The 17,468-nt window shown below is 35.4% G+C and overlaps 1 protein-coding gene across 1 annotated transcript; it reads right to left on the bottom strand.

The window, feature by feature from the left end:
* Positions 1-7,148: 7,148 nt before the first annotated feature.
* Positions 7,149-14,657, bottom strand: LOC110612634 (receptor-like protein kinase). Its single transcript, XM_043955553.1, has 3 exons — positions 11,408-14,657; positions 10,236-10,585; positions 7,149-7,451 (listed from the first exon to the last, which is right to left on the bottom strand). The coding sequence occupies exons 1-3, from the start codon at positions 14,370-14,372 to the stop codon at positions 7,383-7,385; spliced, it is 3,384 nt and encodes a 1,127-aa protein (XP_043811488.1). The 5' UTR covers positions 14,373-14,657; the 3' UTR covers positions 7,149-7,382.
* Between the last annotated feature and the right edge of the window lie 2,811 nt (positions 14,658-17,468).

Here is a 17,468-nt window from a genome sequence, read left to right as displayed (position 1 = left end):
TGAAAAGCTCATCAAACGTCAATTTGGCAAACCTATATTAGCCTTTCATTCAGATTGGGGGGTGAATATCAACGTTTGAATCATTATTTTAAAGCTTGTAACGACCTGGAAACCGGACCGCTACCGGCGCTATGTAAGAGAAAGACCAGCGAGGCCCATTCTACGCCCCTGGCACTTTAGAATGTTATGTTATGTTATGTTATGTAAGAGAAAGACCAGTGAGGCCCATTCTACGCCCCTGGCATTTGGAGATGTTGAGGACTAATGGTGACAATACCATCCTTTATGTGATTAGCTGTGATGTGTTGCATTTCATGAAAGCATGAATAAGAAAAAGAAAAAGTTAAATAATTTGATGATAAGAAATAAAATAAAATAAATAATAATAAACATAAAAATGGTGAAACTAAATCACATGTTTTTATCTTTCTGCTCACTGGGCTTTATAGCTCACCCCTCTCCCCTAATCCCAGTCTTGCAGGTGCAGTGTAGATAGAGAAGTCAGCAAGAGTAAGAGAAGTCCATGTAATAGTATAGTAGTAGACATGGTTTATTTGTAATGTAAACGTATGTTATGTAATGTAATGAAAGTTTAGAATGTGCTTGACTGGAGTTTGTTTTAATCCCTTGTGTATATGATCCTAAAATGTTTTTTTGATGTTTATGTTATCTAAGCCTATCGTATGTTATGTTACCCATTGGAGTATTTGATGAGGACTCCAATGAGGGGGTTTATGATATGTTATGTATGCACAGGTTAGGCTTGGAAAGAAAAGTTTTTAATTATTATGTACGTTGTTGATCATATTTGGGATTAAATAGGTTCACAAGATGTATGTTTGGCTTGCTACGGGTTCTGGCGGCCTTAAGCCGACCTGAATCCTAGCGCCGGTAGCGGTCCGGTTTCCGGGTCGTTACAAAGCTACCGGTATTGTTCATAGGATTGCTTGCCCATATACTCATGAGCAAAATGGTACATTAGAGAGAAAAATTTATCATCTTGTAGATACTAGTCTTACCCTCTTAGCTCATGCTTCTTTACCATTAAAGTACTGGAATTATGCTATAGAACAGAGTGACATGTTGATTAATACTTTACCATTTGATGTCTTGCAGAAAGTTTCACCCTTTTTTAAGCTATTCTCCAAAGACCCAAACTATTTATCATTTCAGCCATTTGGATGTAGTATTTTTCCTTTGTTGCACCCTTACAATAAACATAAATTTAGTTACCGGTCCATTGAATGTGTGTATCTTGGGCAAAGTCCTTTTCATTCTGCCTATAGATGTTTAGATTTTAAGACAGGGCGAGTGTATTTGGCAAAGCATGTTCGATTTGTGCCTAGAGAATTTCCCTATGCCAAGTTCACAGTACCAGCTGATATGCAAGAACCACAAGCTGATCCAACATGGCTACAGGTTACTTGTACAACGCCATCTTCATCGTCGCCTTCATCAGGTACATCTCCTTTTTCTACTCCATCTTCACCACGCACTCCAATTCAGTCTTTATCACCATTAATCTCTCAATATTCTGCAGAACCATTGTTACAATCTGTCTCATCTACAGGTTTACTAATTATTTCTGATCTTGCTTCACATATTCCTCCCATTCGAACACATTCCATGGTTTTGAGGACTAATCCAAAACCAAATCCAAAATATGCATATGTTACTCAATTTGTGCCATTTCAGGAACCAAAAACTTTCTTGCAAGCTCATAAACAACAGGAGTGGCGTGATGCTATGCAAGAAGAAATTTCAGCTTTACTGAAGAATCAAACTTGGATATTGGTACCACGACCAGCAAAGGAAAATATTATTCAGAATAAATGGGTCTATCGGATTAAACAACACTCTAATGGGCATATTGAGCGCTACAAAGCTCGTTTAGTCGCGAAAGGCTTTACACAGCAGCAGGGTCTTGATTACACAGAGACCTTTTCCCCAGTTGTCAAGTTCACCACTGTTCGCATTCTTTTGTGTTTGGCTGTAACGAAAGAATGGGAAATGCGTCAGTTAGATATTTCAAATGCTTTTCTTCATGGTTTTTTAGATGAAGATTTGTATATGGAACAGCCAAAAGGCTTTGTTGATAACACAAAATCTGATTATGTTTGCAAACTTTAGAAATCTCTTTATGGATTGAAGCAGGCGCCACGGGTCTGGTTTGAAAGGCTCAAGAAATTTCTATGCTCTCTTCAATTCCAACATACACAAGCAGATCACTCTTTATTTATCTATACTAATGGTATTGATAAAATATTTGTGCTTGTCTATGTTGATGACATTCTTGTCACAGGAACAAAGTCATCACTCATTGATTGGTTTATTCGAAAATTGGCTGTTACATTTCCTATTCGAGATCTTGGTGAGATTAATTATTTTCTTAGAGTAGAGGCTACAAGAACATCAGATGGCTTATTACTTTCTCAAAGTAAGTATCTCTCTGAAATCTTACAAGCAACAAACATGGAAGACTCCAAATCATGTGCCACACCTATGGCAGCAACACCAAATCTCAGTAAAGAAATGGGCACTTTATTGGATTCTATGAAAGAATATCGCCAGGTAGTGGGGGCCTTGCAGTATTTGACTATTACTAGACCGGATATTGCCTTTGCTGTCAACAAATTAGCTCAATTTTTACATTGTGCCACAGATATTTATTGGCAAGCATGCAAGAGATTGTTGCGTTATCTTAAGGGTTCCGCCACTCAAGGTCTTCTGCTTCGTCCATCATCAACTTTCTCACTTCAATGTTATTCGGACAGTGATTGGGCTGGTTGCCCCGATGATAGACGTTCCACAGGTGGTTACCTAGTTTATTTTGGTGAAAATTTAATCTCCTAGTCCAGTAAGAAGCAACCAACCGTAGCACGATCAAGTACAGAGAGTGAATATAAGGCTATCGCGAATGCTACTGCTGAATTAATGTGGGTTACTTCTCTTTTGCGAGAAATTGGATATGCTCCTAACCATTCTGCGACAATATGGTGTGATAATGTCAGTGCCATTTATCTTACTTCAAATCCTGTTTTCCATGCTCGCACAAAACATGTTGAAATAGATTATCACTTTATTCGAGATCAGATAAGGCTAGGCATTGTTTCTATTCGTTTTCTCAAAAGTGCGGATCAAATCGCAGATATCTTGACCAAGCCATTGGGACAACAATTATTTGCATCTCATTTATGCAAGCTTAGACTACAGTCACCTGCAGTTCAGCTTGAAGGGGGCTGTTACGGATAATATTAAGTTATTCTACTAATATTATCTCTTCTCAATTAGCTGTATTTAGTTATATTCTAATACTAATCTTGCACTCTCATAGTTATCATCTGTAACTACTATATACATAGAACTGTATAAGTAGAGTTGATTATTGAATACAAAATACATTGAAAACCTAATTCTCTCTAAGCTTTACAAGCATTGCTCTCATGCTGTCATTATTTTATTTTATCACGACATGCCAGCATTATCCACAAGAAGCATGTTATGAGATTTTATTTTTCGCATTTATGATTTTTGAATTCATTATCCAGCAGTGAAATCTTAGTACTATTAAATACTTAAATTTTATTTTTTTCTTTTGTTATTTATTTATTTATCCGCTGATAGAATAGTTTGTACTCACCGATCCTTTTTGGTGATTTACTCCTAGCCGTCTACATCTTCTAGTTTTATTCTTTCTTCCACTTCGTCTCTTCCGTAGAGTCTAGTGGAAATCGGGTCAATCATAAGCGTTTTGTAATTTTTTTGTAATTTTAGAAAATAATAAATATCATATATTCAAGTGTTGAATATAATTTGTTTGGTGTAAATATATTATGAATTGATTAAATTATCCATCAATCCTCTCTTCTATTCTATGTTTAATATTTTAAAATTCCTACTCCACAATTCAACAAAACATCAATATACTTTTGAATTTAGTTTAAAAAAATTCAAAAAATAAATTTAAGAAAAAGAAAATTTATTTTTTTTAAAAAAAAAAAAAATTTTACTCAGTTTGACTACTTTACTTGATTATATATATATATATATATATATATATAATTTTATTAATTTTTCGAGTCATACCCATTTATACACGTTAGAGAATGAATTTGACGGTTGCTGGTTGCATTTGTGTAGCATTCAATCTTCAACCACTCGTCTAAATAACAACATCTGGCTCCCATGCCAAAAGGGTACGGAATTTCCACATTCCCGCATCGGGATTGACAACCAGGCTTCGATATTGTTGGCTTTGCCGCTGCCGCTGCTATTTCTGGGATTAGCAACGCTAGGAAAATGAGTTGAGACGAGTAGTGCAGTGAGAAAATCATTAGCTCAAAATTCGCAGAAATGATAGAAGGATCCTGAGCGTGTAGAGAGATCGGAATCTGTTATAATTCAGTGTTGTTCTTTTTATAATGAAGAAAGGAGCCTGTGTAGATATTTGTTGTATCCTAATTAAGTCGATAAGTTTTGTTTTTAATCTTTTTAAGAGATTTTCAATTCTGTGTTATTATTTTTTTTAAATAAATATTAATAATTGAGAGAATAAAATTTAAAATTTTTTATATTTATTAAAATGTATTTATTATTAAAATTAAATATTTGAATATAATAATTATAATTATTTTAACATATTTCTTTTTCTTTTATTGAATATTAAATTGAAGTTTTTTTATTTATTTTTTATTAATTATATAAAAAATAACAAAAATTAAAAATAAATGGTTCTTTTATTCTTGAATAATTTTAAAAGTAACATATAATTATAATATTAAAAGATCAATTTTAATCTTATGAAATTCTAAAAAAAATATATTTCATATAAAGAAAATAAGGTAGGTTCAATTTTAAAAACTGAAAAATATATACTTTTAATTTTGCAATGAATCATAAATCTAATGCAATGCAATTGAATCCAACGTTGGTAAAGTGGTTGCGTGTGTGAAAAATGTGACTATATGGAATCATGCAAATCACCAGAGGTTGGTCGGCTTTTCGGCAGCCGCAAATGCCCCGCGGCGTAAGCAGCAAACACGGTGACCTTATAAACTTAAAATTAAAAATATATATATAACCAAAATTAAGAGATATGTTATTAAAAAAAAAATCATTTATGTCTCAGAGCTAATTCCTCTTTCCAATGAAAGGTAAATTTTCCGGGAAAGGTAAAATTTTTAGGTCACTTTTTAATTGAATGGCAACAATAACTCCCTCTTTCCTTAAACTTTTGGTGTAATATGTTTTTTTTTTTTTTAACATATTTGGTGTAATATGTTGTATGTTTGTTTTTACCAGTCTTAATACAATGACATTAAAGTTAAAAAAAAAAAAAGCCTCAACACATAATTTCATTATATAATTAAATATAATTTTAATATGTTTATCACTAAAATTACTTTAAAATACAAAAAAAAAAAGATAATTTTAAATTATATACACTTATAATATTCTATAATTACAACGTGAAAATATATCAAATATGTGATTTATACACATATATAGATATCATTCTTTACTTTATTATGATTTCATTTTGATTAATCTTTAATGAAATTCAAAATCTATTAAGAACTATTAAATATAATTTCAGATAAAATAAACTTCAATTTTTACAATAATGATTTTATTATTATGATAAACAGTAATTTGACGGAAAACTTTCTTTTTTGGGTTTAAATTAACCAAATTTTGATTTGAATTGATTTTTTTTTTTATTTTGAGAAAGATTTGAGTTGACTTAATTAAATAGATTTTGATATAAAAGTTAAATTGCATAAAACTATTTGTTAAAACATAAATATTTTAGTTGAAAATTATTCACAACCTATAAAATAACTGAAAATTCTTTTCGTATGGTGAATGGTTGATAAATAAATATTTAAATTAATATGTAAATTCAAAATGACTAAATTTGAATTTACGTGAAACAAAAATTCAAACAATAAAAATATCAAATAATATAAATTTAAATATATGTAAAGAATAGTTATTTTATTACGTAAATAACTATTTCATTTCCTGAGCCTAACAAGTCCTTTATATATTTAAGTTTGCAAACTCATCGATTACAGGAAGGGCTCAGGAGTTAATTTGATTTACCATCACAAATTTCATAACAAAATCGTGAGAAATTATTTAATACATTTTGATAATGTTGTGATTCGGAGGTGATGAGATTGCAACACTTACTTAAGCGACATGATTTTAGGAGAGTCAATAAACTAGGTTCGGTGATGAAGATAGTAAATGAGAGTAAATGAGATTAGGTGATACTTTTAGAGACATTAAGGTTGTATATCAGTTAGAGATACTTCAAAAGATAAAGAAAATGATCCATATTTTTGTTTAATATTTTCAGTTAGAGGTATTTTAGAACACAAAGAAAATAATTTATATTTTCATTTATTATTTTTAGTAGACATATATATACCTCTGGTAGTACATATTTCATTTGTCGCATGTTCCTATCTAAAAGGACAGCTACACTTTTAGTATGTTTTTTAGGTGGTTTATTAATGATGGACAGTTGGCTCCTCTAACACACACAATGGGTTAGGGTTGTTGTCGTTGTCATAGTAGGCGCATTTAAAACATCGTATAAACGCTAGAGATCAGAAATCTAACACTCATTCAACAAGGACCCTTGAGTCTGAAGTGTTGGTGTCAAATTAGGACCACAGAAATCGTGCATAAATGGAGCATGATCGAGATTGATCAGACAGGTCCAGTCAAAACTAATCATGTCCCATGAGTCGTACTTATGATCTCAGAAGATTTATATTTTATATGTTATCATATTTGTTATATGAATACCAAACACATATGACCATTAATTATAGTGAGGTTCATATAAAATATAATAATCCACCATTATAATTAATCATTATAAATACGACAGATACGATGTAACACCCCTTACCCTATCAAAGTGTAGACAGAATAAGGAATGTCTCAAACTATACCTTTTGAGATATATTAAGACTAAACAATTTCCTTTATCTATAATTACCAAGTTATTAGATAGTTCAAGTAAATTTCATAAAGTGATTAAAGTAAATGTGAGATTTCAAACCAAAATTTTAATAGAATTTCCTCTGTTTCATCAACATTTTAACATGTTTCACACATGAAAAACACATGTATAATTATCAACTATCATTTGACATCTTACTATTCTTTAATTTCGCACACATTTCATAGCAGCATCACACCTTTTTTTTTTCCATGGATCTCATCACATGCAAACGTTTAACTCTTTCTCTTTATCCATATATGATTATAATATTTTGACTTACATAACTTTTATAACCTACTCTATTTAATATGTATATGCCAAAATATAACTATACTTTGACTTAGAGACTCAAAACAACCAGCTATGATAGTGGCTTTGATATCTGGTGTAGACCTCTGATGATCTCCGCTGCGCCTACTTTATCTGCAACCTACGTGAAGTAAAAACCAACACGCTAAGCTAATACTCAGTGGGTGATTGCAAACAAATAACAAAATAGAGCAAACATATTCATGTATATAAACAATTAAGTAAACAATTACAAGCTTTTCAAATGTAGCTAACATGATGCAAAGCATACTTATCAATTTTCTTGGTATAAAATATTAGTGCCATATGTATCCTTGTGCATGACAAGAATTACCTTTATATTCAATAGAAACATCTTCTTTTGCCTTTATTACATATTTTCTATTTGAAATAAATCACTATAGCTTAGTGCATGCAATAGATACAAACATGTTAACATTCAATGATAATTTCATAAAATCGAGTATCAGTCTTAATTAGGTACTCAACCCTTGTAAACACATAGTAAGGTCGACTAGGTAGATAAGGAGTTATAACGGTAGGCACAGAGTATCAAACGGTAGGTTCAGAGGCCAAAACTATGATAGTAGGGTTCTGAGGCCGTGCTTATGAGGTACCTGATATGTAACCTCAAATATAGATCATGTATCTATAGCAATACTGCGAACTCTGTATGTTCATATGACATGCCATACCCTTAAACTAACATTGACTCCTATTAAGTTTATCAGGGCCAAGTATCATTAATTCAATATATCAATGTAAATGCATGTCATTGGAAGCTATTTGAATTCATTTCCAAAGTACATATATCATATGCCAAGGTTAACAAGATGAGAAACTCATGGCAACTAGTGCTAAACTTTATTAACGTATCATTCTAATATTGCGTCAAGTCAAGTAAAGAATGACAAGCTTTACTCAAATTATCATGCACAAATAGGTGTTATTATTAAGCAAGCATGTGCAAAAAGACCAAGTACAATAAGCAAGCACATGCGTAATTCTCACCGATTAAGCAAGCATATCAATTTTTATACATTCCAATTTGAGAAAAACTGTATTCTGCTATATATTGCATAAAACTTTTCAAGTAGTTTAGAGTTACAATTTAACTTCAGTTTCTTCATAACAAATATACATTTATGTCTTATCTTTCCAACAAGGTATAATTCATATAAATCTGATCACTCTAGTTTAAGTTATGAATTTTTCTTTACAAGCTGCTCAATAAGGTCTTAATCAATCTTGTATTAGTACTAGTTTATAGTATCACAAAACATATCAGATTCATGCATTTTCATATAAATTCAAGCTTAAGTGTCTTCTACAAAATTTTAGGTATACTTCTTAAGATTCATTTGGCGCTAGTCTTAACAAAATTCACTGAATACATAATTAGTTATGGTATAATCAATACACTCTGTTCCGGATGCACCATCACTGTGTCCAGTTTTGGTTTACTAGTAATTTACATCATCTTACCTATAGATTTAGAATTTGGTCAATTCATAAAAGTTTCAGCTCTTTGTCTCAGATTTCATTTGGCATATTTTAGGTCTAATTTCAATAACTACACAATAATTTATGAAGTTACTAACACATATTGCCCTATTAAAACCTATCCTGCTAGATTTGCACTTTTAGCTCTCATGTTAGGTTTCTTTACTTTAAACCTTTCAAACACCATTTTTAACTTTCATATAATATATTTATACAATCAAAGCAACATTTCCAGTAAGCAAAATCAATCCCTAACTTCACATATCCATGAGAAAATCAAAAGAAAATAGAAAATCATACAAACACTAAACATTTCTTGAATTTCTCTTTCTTTTCCTCTTCTATTCTCTAACTATCTCATTTCCCCCTGATGTTCTTTCATCTAGGTCAATTTATATCTTAGAAAATGATTGAATAAATTGTAAATTAAAACTTTATAATTCAAATTCATGCATGAAGAAATGAGAAGATATTATTTCCTACACATTTTTAAGCTCACTTTTGATTTTTCAAGCTTGGTGTATATGGAACCCTAATATTTTTTTCTTCAATTCTTTCAATATTTGGCTCTTCCTTTAGCTATTCATCTTAGGGTGAAATTTGGTAAAAGAAAAAGTTGACTGGATGAGAGTTTGGCTTGGATTTGGTGGAAGGAAGACAAAACAAAATCTTGGTTTTTCAATGGTGTGAGCTACGGCAACAAGGTGGGTGGAGAAGACAACCAACTTTTTCACTTTGCTTTGTCATCTCTTTCATGCATAGTTAGGTGACACATGGAGTGTTTAGATGAAGAGTTGGAAAACATGAAAGACTAAACTGAATTTTATCTTTAAACTTTCCATATTCACACTTTAACCTACTAAACTCTTTATCATATTTCAATTTAGTTTTCAAACTTTCAATAATCATAGATTGACCTACTAAATTATGTTTTTAGTCTTTAGAAGTCCTTTTTACTTAAGGAAGCATGACAGATTTAAACAAGTACTTCAAGCAAGCACGTCGGAAAACCCGAAGCACCTACCGAAAATGATTCGCTCCCGACTCCCTTATCACATTGTCTACTTTATTTTTGGATATGACCGTTTTTTTTATTTGATTTTTCTATGATTCAGTTATTAGCAGCTTAGAGTTATGCTAGCACCTCCCCTAAGTAGCTCGGAGCAAGTTAACACCTCTCCTAATGCCACTTGCTCTAGTAGTGAAATAGTCTAACCCATACCTAATGATGGCACTACTCTAGCTATGAGTTTGAGAATGTTACATGCGCTTTCTAATTATTACAATATTAGATGGCTACTTATACAAAGAAACATTAGAGGATATCATATAAAAAATGGTGAGAAAAAAAAAAAGAAAAAGAGATTGACAATTTGATCCAGCAGTGCAATTAAAGCTAAACCTTGTTGCATTTGCTCCTCTGAGGAGGATTCACATCTAGCAGTTGCTTGACAACATCTCTCATTGTGGGTCTGCTGCTTGGTTCCTTCTCAGTACATCTCAATGCAATTAAAAGGACACCACTTATCTGCTCTACAATATTTGAATCAAAAGTATCCTCCACCAGGCTTGAATCAACAACTGCATTGATATCTTGCGTCTTACTCCAAGTGGACCTAACCCATCCAACAATGTCTATCTCCTCCATGAATGATGAATCTGATGGCTTCCTTCTGGTTATTAATTCAAGCAAAACCACCCCATAACTATACACATCAGATTCCATGCCCCTTGCTGTCATATACGCATTTTCTGCAAAGGAAAAACAAACCATCTCAGACTGTTATGACAAACTCACAATGGCTCTGATCGGCAATAATTTTGAAAGTAGTATTTAGCATTTTGATCGAGTCAAAATGCTAGTATTTAGTGATTCAGTGAATGTATTAGTAAAAGTTACTTCTTGTGATGTTTGATTAATCACTATTTGAACAACTAATCACTACCAAAATAGCTAACCATTATTAGAGTAGTTAGTATTGTCAAACAAAGCCAATACTAGAAACACATGCACAATCACAACAACATAGAGAAAGAGACAAGAAATTTAACGTGGTTGTTCGGCAATGATATTTTGAAAGTAGTATTTACCATTTTGATCGAGTCAAAATGCTAGTATTTAGTGATTGAGTGTATTAGCAAAAGTTACTTCTTGTGATGTTTGATTAATCACTATTTGAATAACTAATCACTGCTAAAATAGCTAACCGTTATTATAATAGTCAGTATTGCCGAACACAGACAATACTAGAAACACATGCACAATCACAACAATATAGAGAAAGAGACACAAGAAATTTAACGTGGTTCGATTGTGACATATAAATAAGATTAATATGATCTCTCAAAATTCTCAAAATCCTAATTCTAGTGTAAACTCTCAAAATCCTAACTCTAGTGTATTTTCCGAGTTCTCGCCCTCCATACTGCTCTCCCTATGCACCCAACACATATTCCCATTTTTAATCCAATTCAAATTGCAATGCAGATTTTTTCGTTTTGGATCACAATTTAGTCCATTAAAAAGCACACCCAAAATTCAAGCAACATAAATAACAAAGAAAGATTCATCACCTGGTGCAATGTATCCAAGTGTGCCAGATATTGACATGGATGTTCCTGAAGCAGACGAGGGATCAAGAAGCTTGGCAATGCCAAAGTCCGAGATGCGAGGCTCCATCTCGCAGTCCAAGAGTATGTTCTGTGGTTTGATGTCTCTGTGCAGCACGGGGGGATCACAATCATAGTGCAGATATGCCAATCCATGAGCTGTTCCAACTGCTATCTTATAGCGAACACTCCATTCAAGATTTCGTGGTGGATGAGTTGCATATAGAACATCATGAAGATTCCCATTTTCCATGTATCTGTATAAGATCAATCCATAATCTTTTTTAAACCAAAAGTCTTCAACTTTTACCAGATTCCGATGTCTTATGTTCTCAATTATTTGAATTTCTCTGACCATGCTGTGACTTCCATCTCTGTGGTCTGAAAATTTAAGCTTCTTAACTGCATAAACATTTGTTGGACCTAAAGCAGCCTTAAATACTTCTCCATGAGCTCCCTTCCCAACAATATACTTGTCATTTAGATTCTCAGTAGCTTCCATTATTTGCAAGAATAGGAGGTCTTCATCTTCCATGGACTTCCTTCCAACTTCATGCTGCTTTCTCCTTCTGTGAAGTAGAAACACACAAGCTAATCCTAGAAGCAGAAGGACACCTAATGATGATCCAAGGGCAATCATTATGATTTCAGTTTTGCTGAGGCTTTTATGACTGTTGAAACTACGGGCACAAGCTCTGAAACCGCTGGTTCTCTCACAATTCAAGCCATCTGACGGAGGACAATTGATGCAAAGGTCAGGATTGCCCACGAATGATGATGAAGAATGATTCAAAAGTTTCATCAGTTTTTCCGGTATTGGACCTGTGAAGCCGTTGTATGAAATATTAACTTCTGTTAATGCCTCCATTCTATTAAGTACTTCCAAATTTCCTGTAAGATTGTTGCTAGAGATATTCAGACTTACCAGCATTCTCAAATCCCCTAGACTCCCAGGAATTTGACCAATTAATCCATTACTTCTGAGATCTAAACCATATTGGAGATTCTTCAGAGTTCCAATCCAAGAGGGAATCTCTCCTCCTAGCAAGTTTCCACCCATTCTCAAAAGACTAAGCCTTTTAAGTTCTGACAAAAATGGTGGAATGCCCCCAGTAAACTGATTTTCTTCTAAAATTAATTCGGATAAACTGGTCATGTTCCCCAAGCTTGATGGAAGAGTACAGTTCAATGAATTGAACCCAACATCAAATTTGTCTAATTTCTTCAAGGTTGATAGCTGAGGAGGCAAACAACCTTGCAAATGATTACGTGCTAGGAACAGTTCTGTAAGATTTACAAGGTTACCAAGCTCTGGAGGTATAAAACCTCCAAGCTTACTCATGGACAAGTCAATGAAAGTGAGATTGGTGCAGTTCCCCAGGCTTGAAGGAATTTTCCCACTAATGTTGTTCCAGGCGATGTTTACATGTTCAAGGTCAGAATTGTGCAGAAATTCTGGCAGAACCCCTGAGAGATTATTGTGTTCAAGTTTCATTCTCCGGAGAGTTGGACATTTTCCTACATCAGATGGTATGCTACCTTGAAGTTGGTTATTACCTAAATTCAGAACTGTCAAACGCTGTCCAAAGCAGAGATTTGGTGGAATTGGACCAGTGAACTGATTATACATCAAATCCAGCTCCTCTAAGCTGCTGTTAACTCCTAAACTTTGAGGTATGACTCCAGAGAAATTGTTCTTAAACAGGAGCAGAAATTCCAGATGCTTGAGATGCGTCAACTCAAGAGGTAATTCACCTGAAAGATTGTTATCATACAAAGTAAAATTTCGAAGACTTTGAATTTTCCAGATGCTAATTGGAACCTCACCAGTCAAGTGATTCTCAAACAATTCAAGGCTCACCAGTTCACTCAGCATTCCCAATTCACTTGGAATTTCCCCCTCAAGTTGGTTTGTGTATAACATTAATTCTTTCAACGACTTGCAGTTCCCAAGTTCAGGTGGAATTCTCCCAGACAAACGATTTTCAGAAAGGTAAAGAGATAAAAGCTTATCTAACAAGCCATAGGAAGAAGGGATATGGCCTGTTAAGTTGTTATGCACAATGGCCAAAGTTTCTAAGCTACTACAGTTGCTCAGATCCGGAGGAAGACCCCCACTAAAGCTATTGTATGACAAAACAAGCCATTCTAAATTCTTGCAATTGCCCAAACCCAGAAGAATATTACCTTCAAGACTGTTACTCTTGACATCCAACCTGATGAGGTTCTCAAGAAAATTTAGAGACTGAGGCAAAAAACCCACCAATTTGTTGTCACGCAAATAAAGTTGTTCCAATTTACTACAGTTTCGTATAGAATCAGGTATAGTACCTGATAACAGATTTTTATTTAGCCACAACTTAGAAACATTAGTACAGTTCCCAATGTTGCTAGGAATTGAACCAGTGAACCTGTTAAGGTCCAGGTATATTGTCTCTAAATGTGGAAATTGAAACAACCAGTCAGGGATTTCTCCGCTCAGCCAATTGCTGTAAAGACTCAACACCTTCAAATTCTGAAGATTTTTTAAGCTATGTGGAATTTCTCTAGTAAAATGATTTTCAGAAAGATCTAATTCTTCCAGTAAAGTACAGTTGCTCAGTTCTGATGGAATCACACCTGAGAAGTTGTTATTGCCCAAATTAAGGGTCTGCAAATGGGCCAAACGAGCAATCTCTGACCCCAATTGACCAGAAATAGCATAACCAGAAAGATTTAAAGATATGACATTCTGGGTTTTGTTATTACATCCTATGCCTGCCCATGAACAAGGGATAGAATCAGAAGCATTCCATCCCAAGTTTATGGAAGGAGGCACAGATGTCCAGTGCCTCATGAGTGACAACAAAGTTAACCCATCTGAGTTCAAAGCAGAAACGACAAGTATCCACACATGTTGCAGCAAAAAGAGAATCAAAACAAGCTCCATGCTGTGTACTATAAAGGATCAAAAGGAAGAGAATCGTTCACAGTCACCTGCTGCAAGCATGCAAGAGGAAACTTCAGCAGTTTTAGAGACTGATCACGTTTTGATTTTTGAAGTATGTGTCAACTGTGTCATTGAGAATGGAAGGAAACCAGGATTGGATACCCAGCGAATATGAGAGAGAGAGAGAGAGAGAGAGAGAGAGAGAGAGATGGCTTTGGAAGATCGGAGGAGGGATAGAGAGAGAGGAATCTCACAGTGTTTTTGTCTTTTTGATGTTGGAGTTGGTGCTTGATGTTGGAGTTGGTGCTTGGTGGTGGAGTTGTGGGGCGTGAGCAGCTGCAGTTAGACCTCTACTTATGCTTTTTATGAGTTATGATTAATTACGCAATTGTGAATTAGCCCATGTTCATTGACAAGGATAAAATAATTCCTTCAATTGGAAGGAAGTTGGAAGAAGATGAATTAAAAAATAATTTTTTTTTAGTCAATGAATTTTGACAACGTGAGCAAATGAGTTTTTAAATTCTGAATGGACGTCGTCAAGTACACTGTTTTGTTTCGTGGGCTAGCAAATGGCCGAGGATTTCAAATTTTAAATGCTAAGAGTAATATATTATTTAATTAGTTACAGAAAATAATTTTTTTATTTTCATATAATATTAAAAATTATTTTTTACTAAAAAATTAGAAAATATGTTTAAATTATCATTACTTTTTATAAAAAAATATGTTTATTTTTTATATAATACTCTTTAATTTTATTTTTATATTAATTTAAAATAAAAAAAATAAATTTTGCATACTTAAATATATAAATATTGATAAATATTTTTCTCTTCCTGGTCCATGATAGATCTGGTTTTCCTCTGGGTCCTTTCTTGTTGGGCTCCCTGATGGGTCTCTCCATGTTCTACCTGGTGAAAGGACCTGTAAATAAGAAAGAATGGTCAGGGGCCTACCGGGTGTGCCCCGGCAGAGGCCCTCCGACGCTCAAGTCAGATTTTATGGTTCAGAGTAGTATATTTAGGCAAGGGTTACAGTAAGAATAAAAATGGTGTCCAGGAAGGAGAAAGAAGAAGAAGAGAACCCCCCTCTGCGTGGCTTCTACCGTGATATATATCTGTCTCTCTGCCACAATACTAGCTGTCTTCTGTCGCCTAGCTCCGTATGTACGGACGTGTCAGGCGCCTGCTCCATGCGTAACGGCCATTAATTCTCCTCTGATACGCATGCGGAAGGACCTACCAGCGGGGCATCTTGGTCATTTTCCCCTTTCCGGGCTGGGTTGAATGGTAGGGCTGAAGTTGAGCCTGGTGAGGGCCTGATTACTGGGCCGAGAGGTTTGGGCCGGTTTGATTGAGGAGTCTAGGCGGAGTCCGGCCCTGTGACTGAGCGGGCTGGACCTGGCTCTCGAGGGGAATATTGAAGCCTTCGGATCATGGACTATTTTCATGGGCCTGGCCTTTGGACCGGGGTGAAGAAATCCAGCGATCATCAATTGCCCCTTTATCTCCTCAGCAGTTATTCCATGACTGGTGAGGGGATAAATCTTTAAACTCTATTCATGACCGTGTGGTCTGAGAACTGCTCTTGTCGAAAGTATCTCTTTCTTGCCTTTTTATTATTTTTGTCTGAGCGTTGGACTCTCGTGTATGTTTTTTGCCCCTGAGTATTTATGGGCTGTCTTCTCTCGGGCGTTTTGCGGGCTCTTTGTTGCTTGGACCTTTCTCTAGGTCAGCTGAGTTGGTTTAGTGTGAGCGGTCAATTCTCGAGGTCGTTGCCTCTCATGATTGCCCCTGATTCTCTGTTTGGCTTTGTATTTTGGTATGCAGTTTGCTTAGGAATCGCCTTGCCTTAATTCGGTCTGTCTTATCGGGTTTACCAGTATTGCTCTCGTTTTCTTGAGATCGGCATGATGCTTTGGTACTTTTGGCTGTTGTGTGAGATTAAAGTCTCTCTTCCTGATGACTTGAGCTCCTTTGGGAGGTCGGAGTTTAGCTTTTTCATTTATGGTCCCGTGCCCCAATCTTTTATGTGAGATCAGAACTATGTTCTTTATGAGTTGTTTTTGCTTGTGGCACCGGATGATCTTGGGGATTCCGGCTACTTTTGCTCCGGGAGATCTTTGAGATCTTCGCCGGTCTTCTACCTCAGTGAGGTCTTCTGCCTCATTGAGGTCTTCTGCCTCTTTGAGGTCTTCTGCCTCTTTTGAGGTCTTCTGCCTCTTTGAGGTCTTCTGCCTCTTTGAGGTCTTCTGCCTCATTGAGGTCTTCTGCCTCATTGAGGTCTTCTGCCTCTTTTGAGGTCTTCTGCCTCTGTGAGGTCTTCTGCCCCGTTGAGGTCTTCTGCCTCATTTGAGGTCTTCTGCCTCTTTGAGGTCTTCTGCCTCATTGAGGTCTTCTGCCTCATTTGAGGTCTTCTGCCTCATTGAGGTCTTCTGCCTTTTTGAGGTCTTCTGCCTCTTTTGAGGTCTTCTGCCTCATTGAGGTCTTCTGCCTCATTCGAGGTCTTCTGCCTCTGTGAGGTCTTCTGCCTCATTGAGGTCTTCTGCCTCATTGAGGTCTTCTGCCTCATTGAGGTCTTCTGCCTCATTCGAGGTCTTCTGCCTCTGTGAGGTCTTCTGCCCCGTTGAGGTCTTCTGCCTCATTTGAGGTCTTCTGCCTCTTTTGAGGTCTTCTGCCTCATTGAGGTCTTCTGCCTCATTGAGGTCTTCTGCCTTATTGAGGTCGTCTGCCTCTTTGAGGTCTTCTGCCTCGTGGAGGTCTTCTGCCTCGTGGAGGTCTTCTGCCTCATTGAGGTCTTCTGCCTCATTCGAGGTCTTCTGCCTCTTTGAGGTCTTCTTTTGCTAGGACCTCGGTGAGGTCTTCTTTTGTCAAGACCTCATTGAGGTCTTCTCTTGTCAAGACCTTATTGAGGTCTTCTTTTGCTAGGACCTCAGTGAGGTCTTCTTTTGTCAAGACCTTATTGAGGTCTTCCTTTGCTAGGACCTCAGTGAGGTCTTCCTTTGTCAAGACCTTATTGAGGTCTTCCTTTGCTAGGACCTCAGTGAGGTCTTCTTTTGTCAAGACCTTACTGAGGTCTTCCTTTGCTATGACC

The sequence above is a fragment of the Manihot esculenta genome, chromosome 4 (genome assembly GCF_001659605.2).
Source record: "Manihot esculenta cultivar AM560-2 chromosome 4, M.esculenta_v8, whole genome shotgun sequence".
In the NCBI taxonomy this organism is placed as follows: Eukaryota; Viridiplantae; Streptophyta; class Magnoliopsida; order Malpighiales; family Euphorbiaceae; genus Manihot; species Manihot esculenta.
This window is presented reverse-complemented; position numbering and strand designations above follow the sequence as displayed.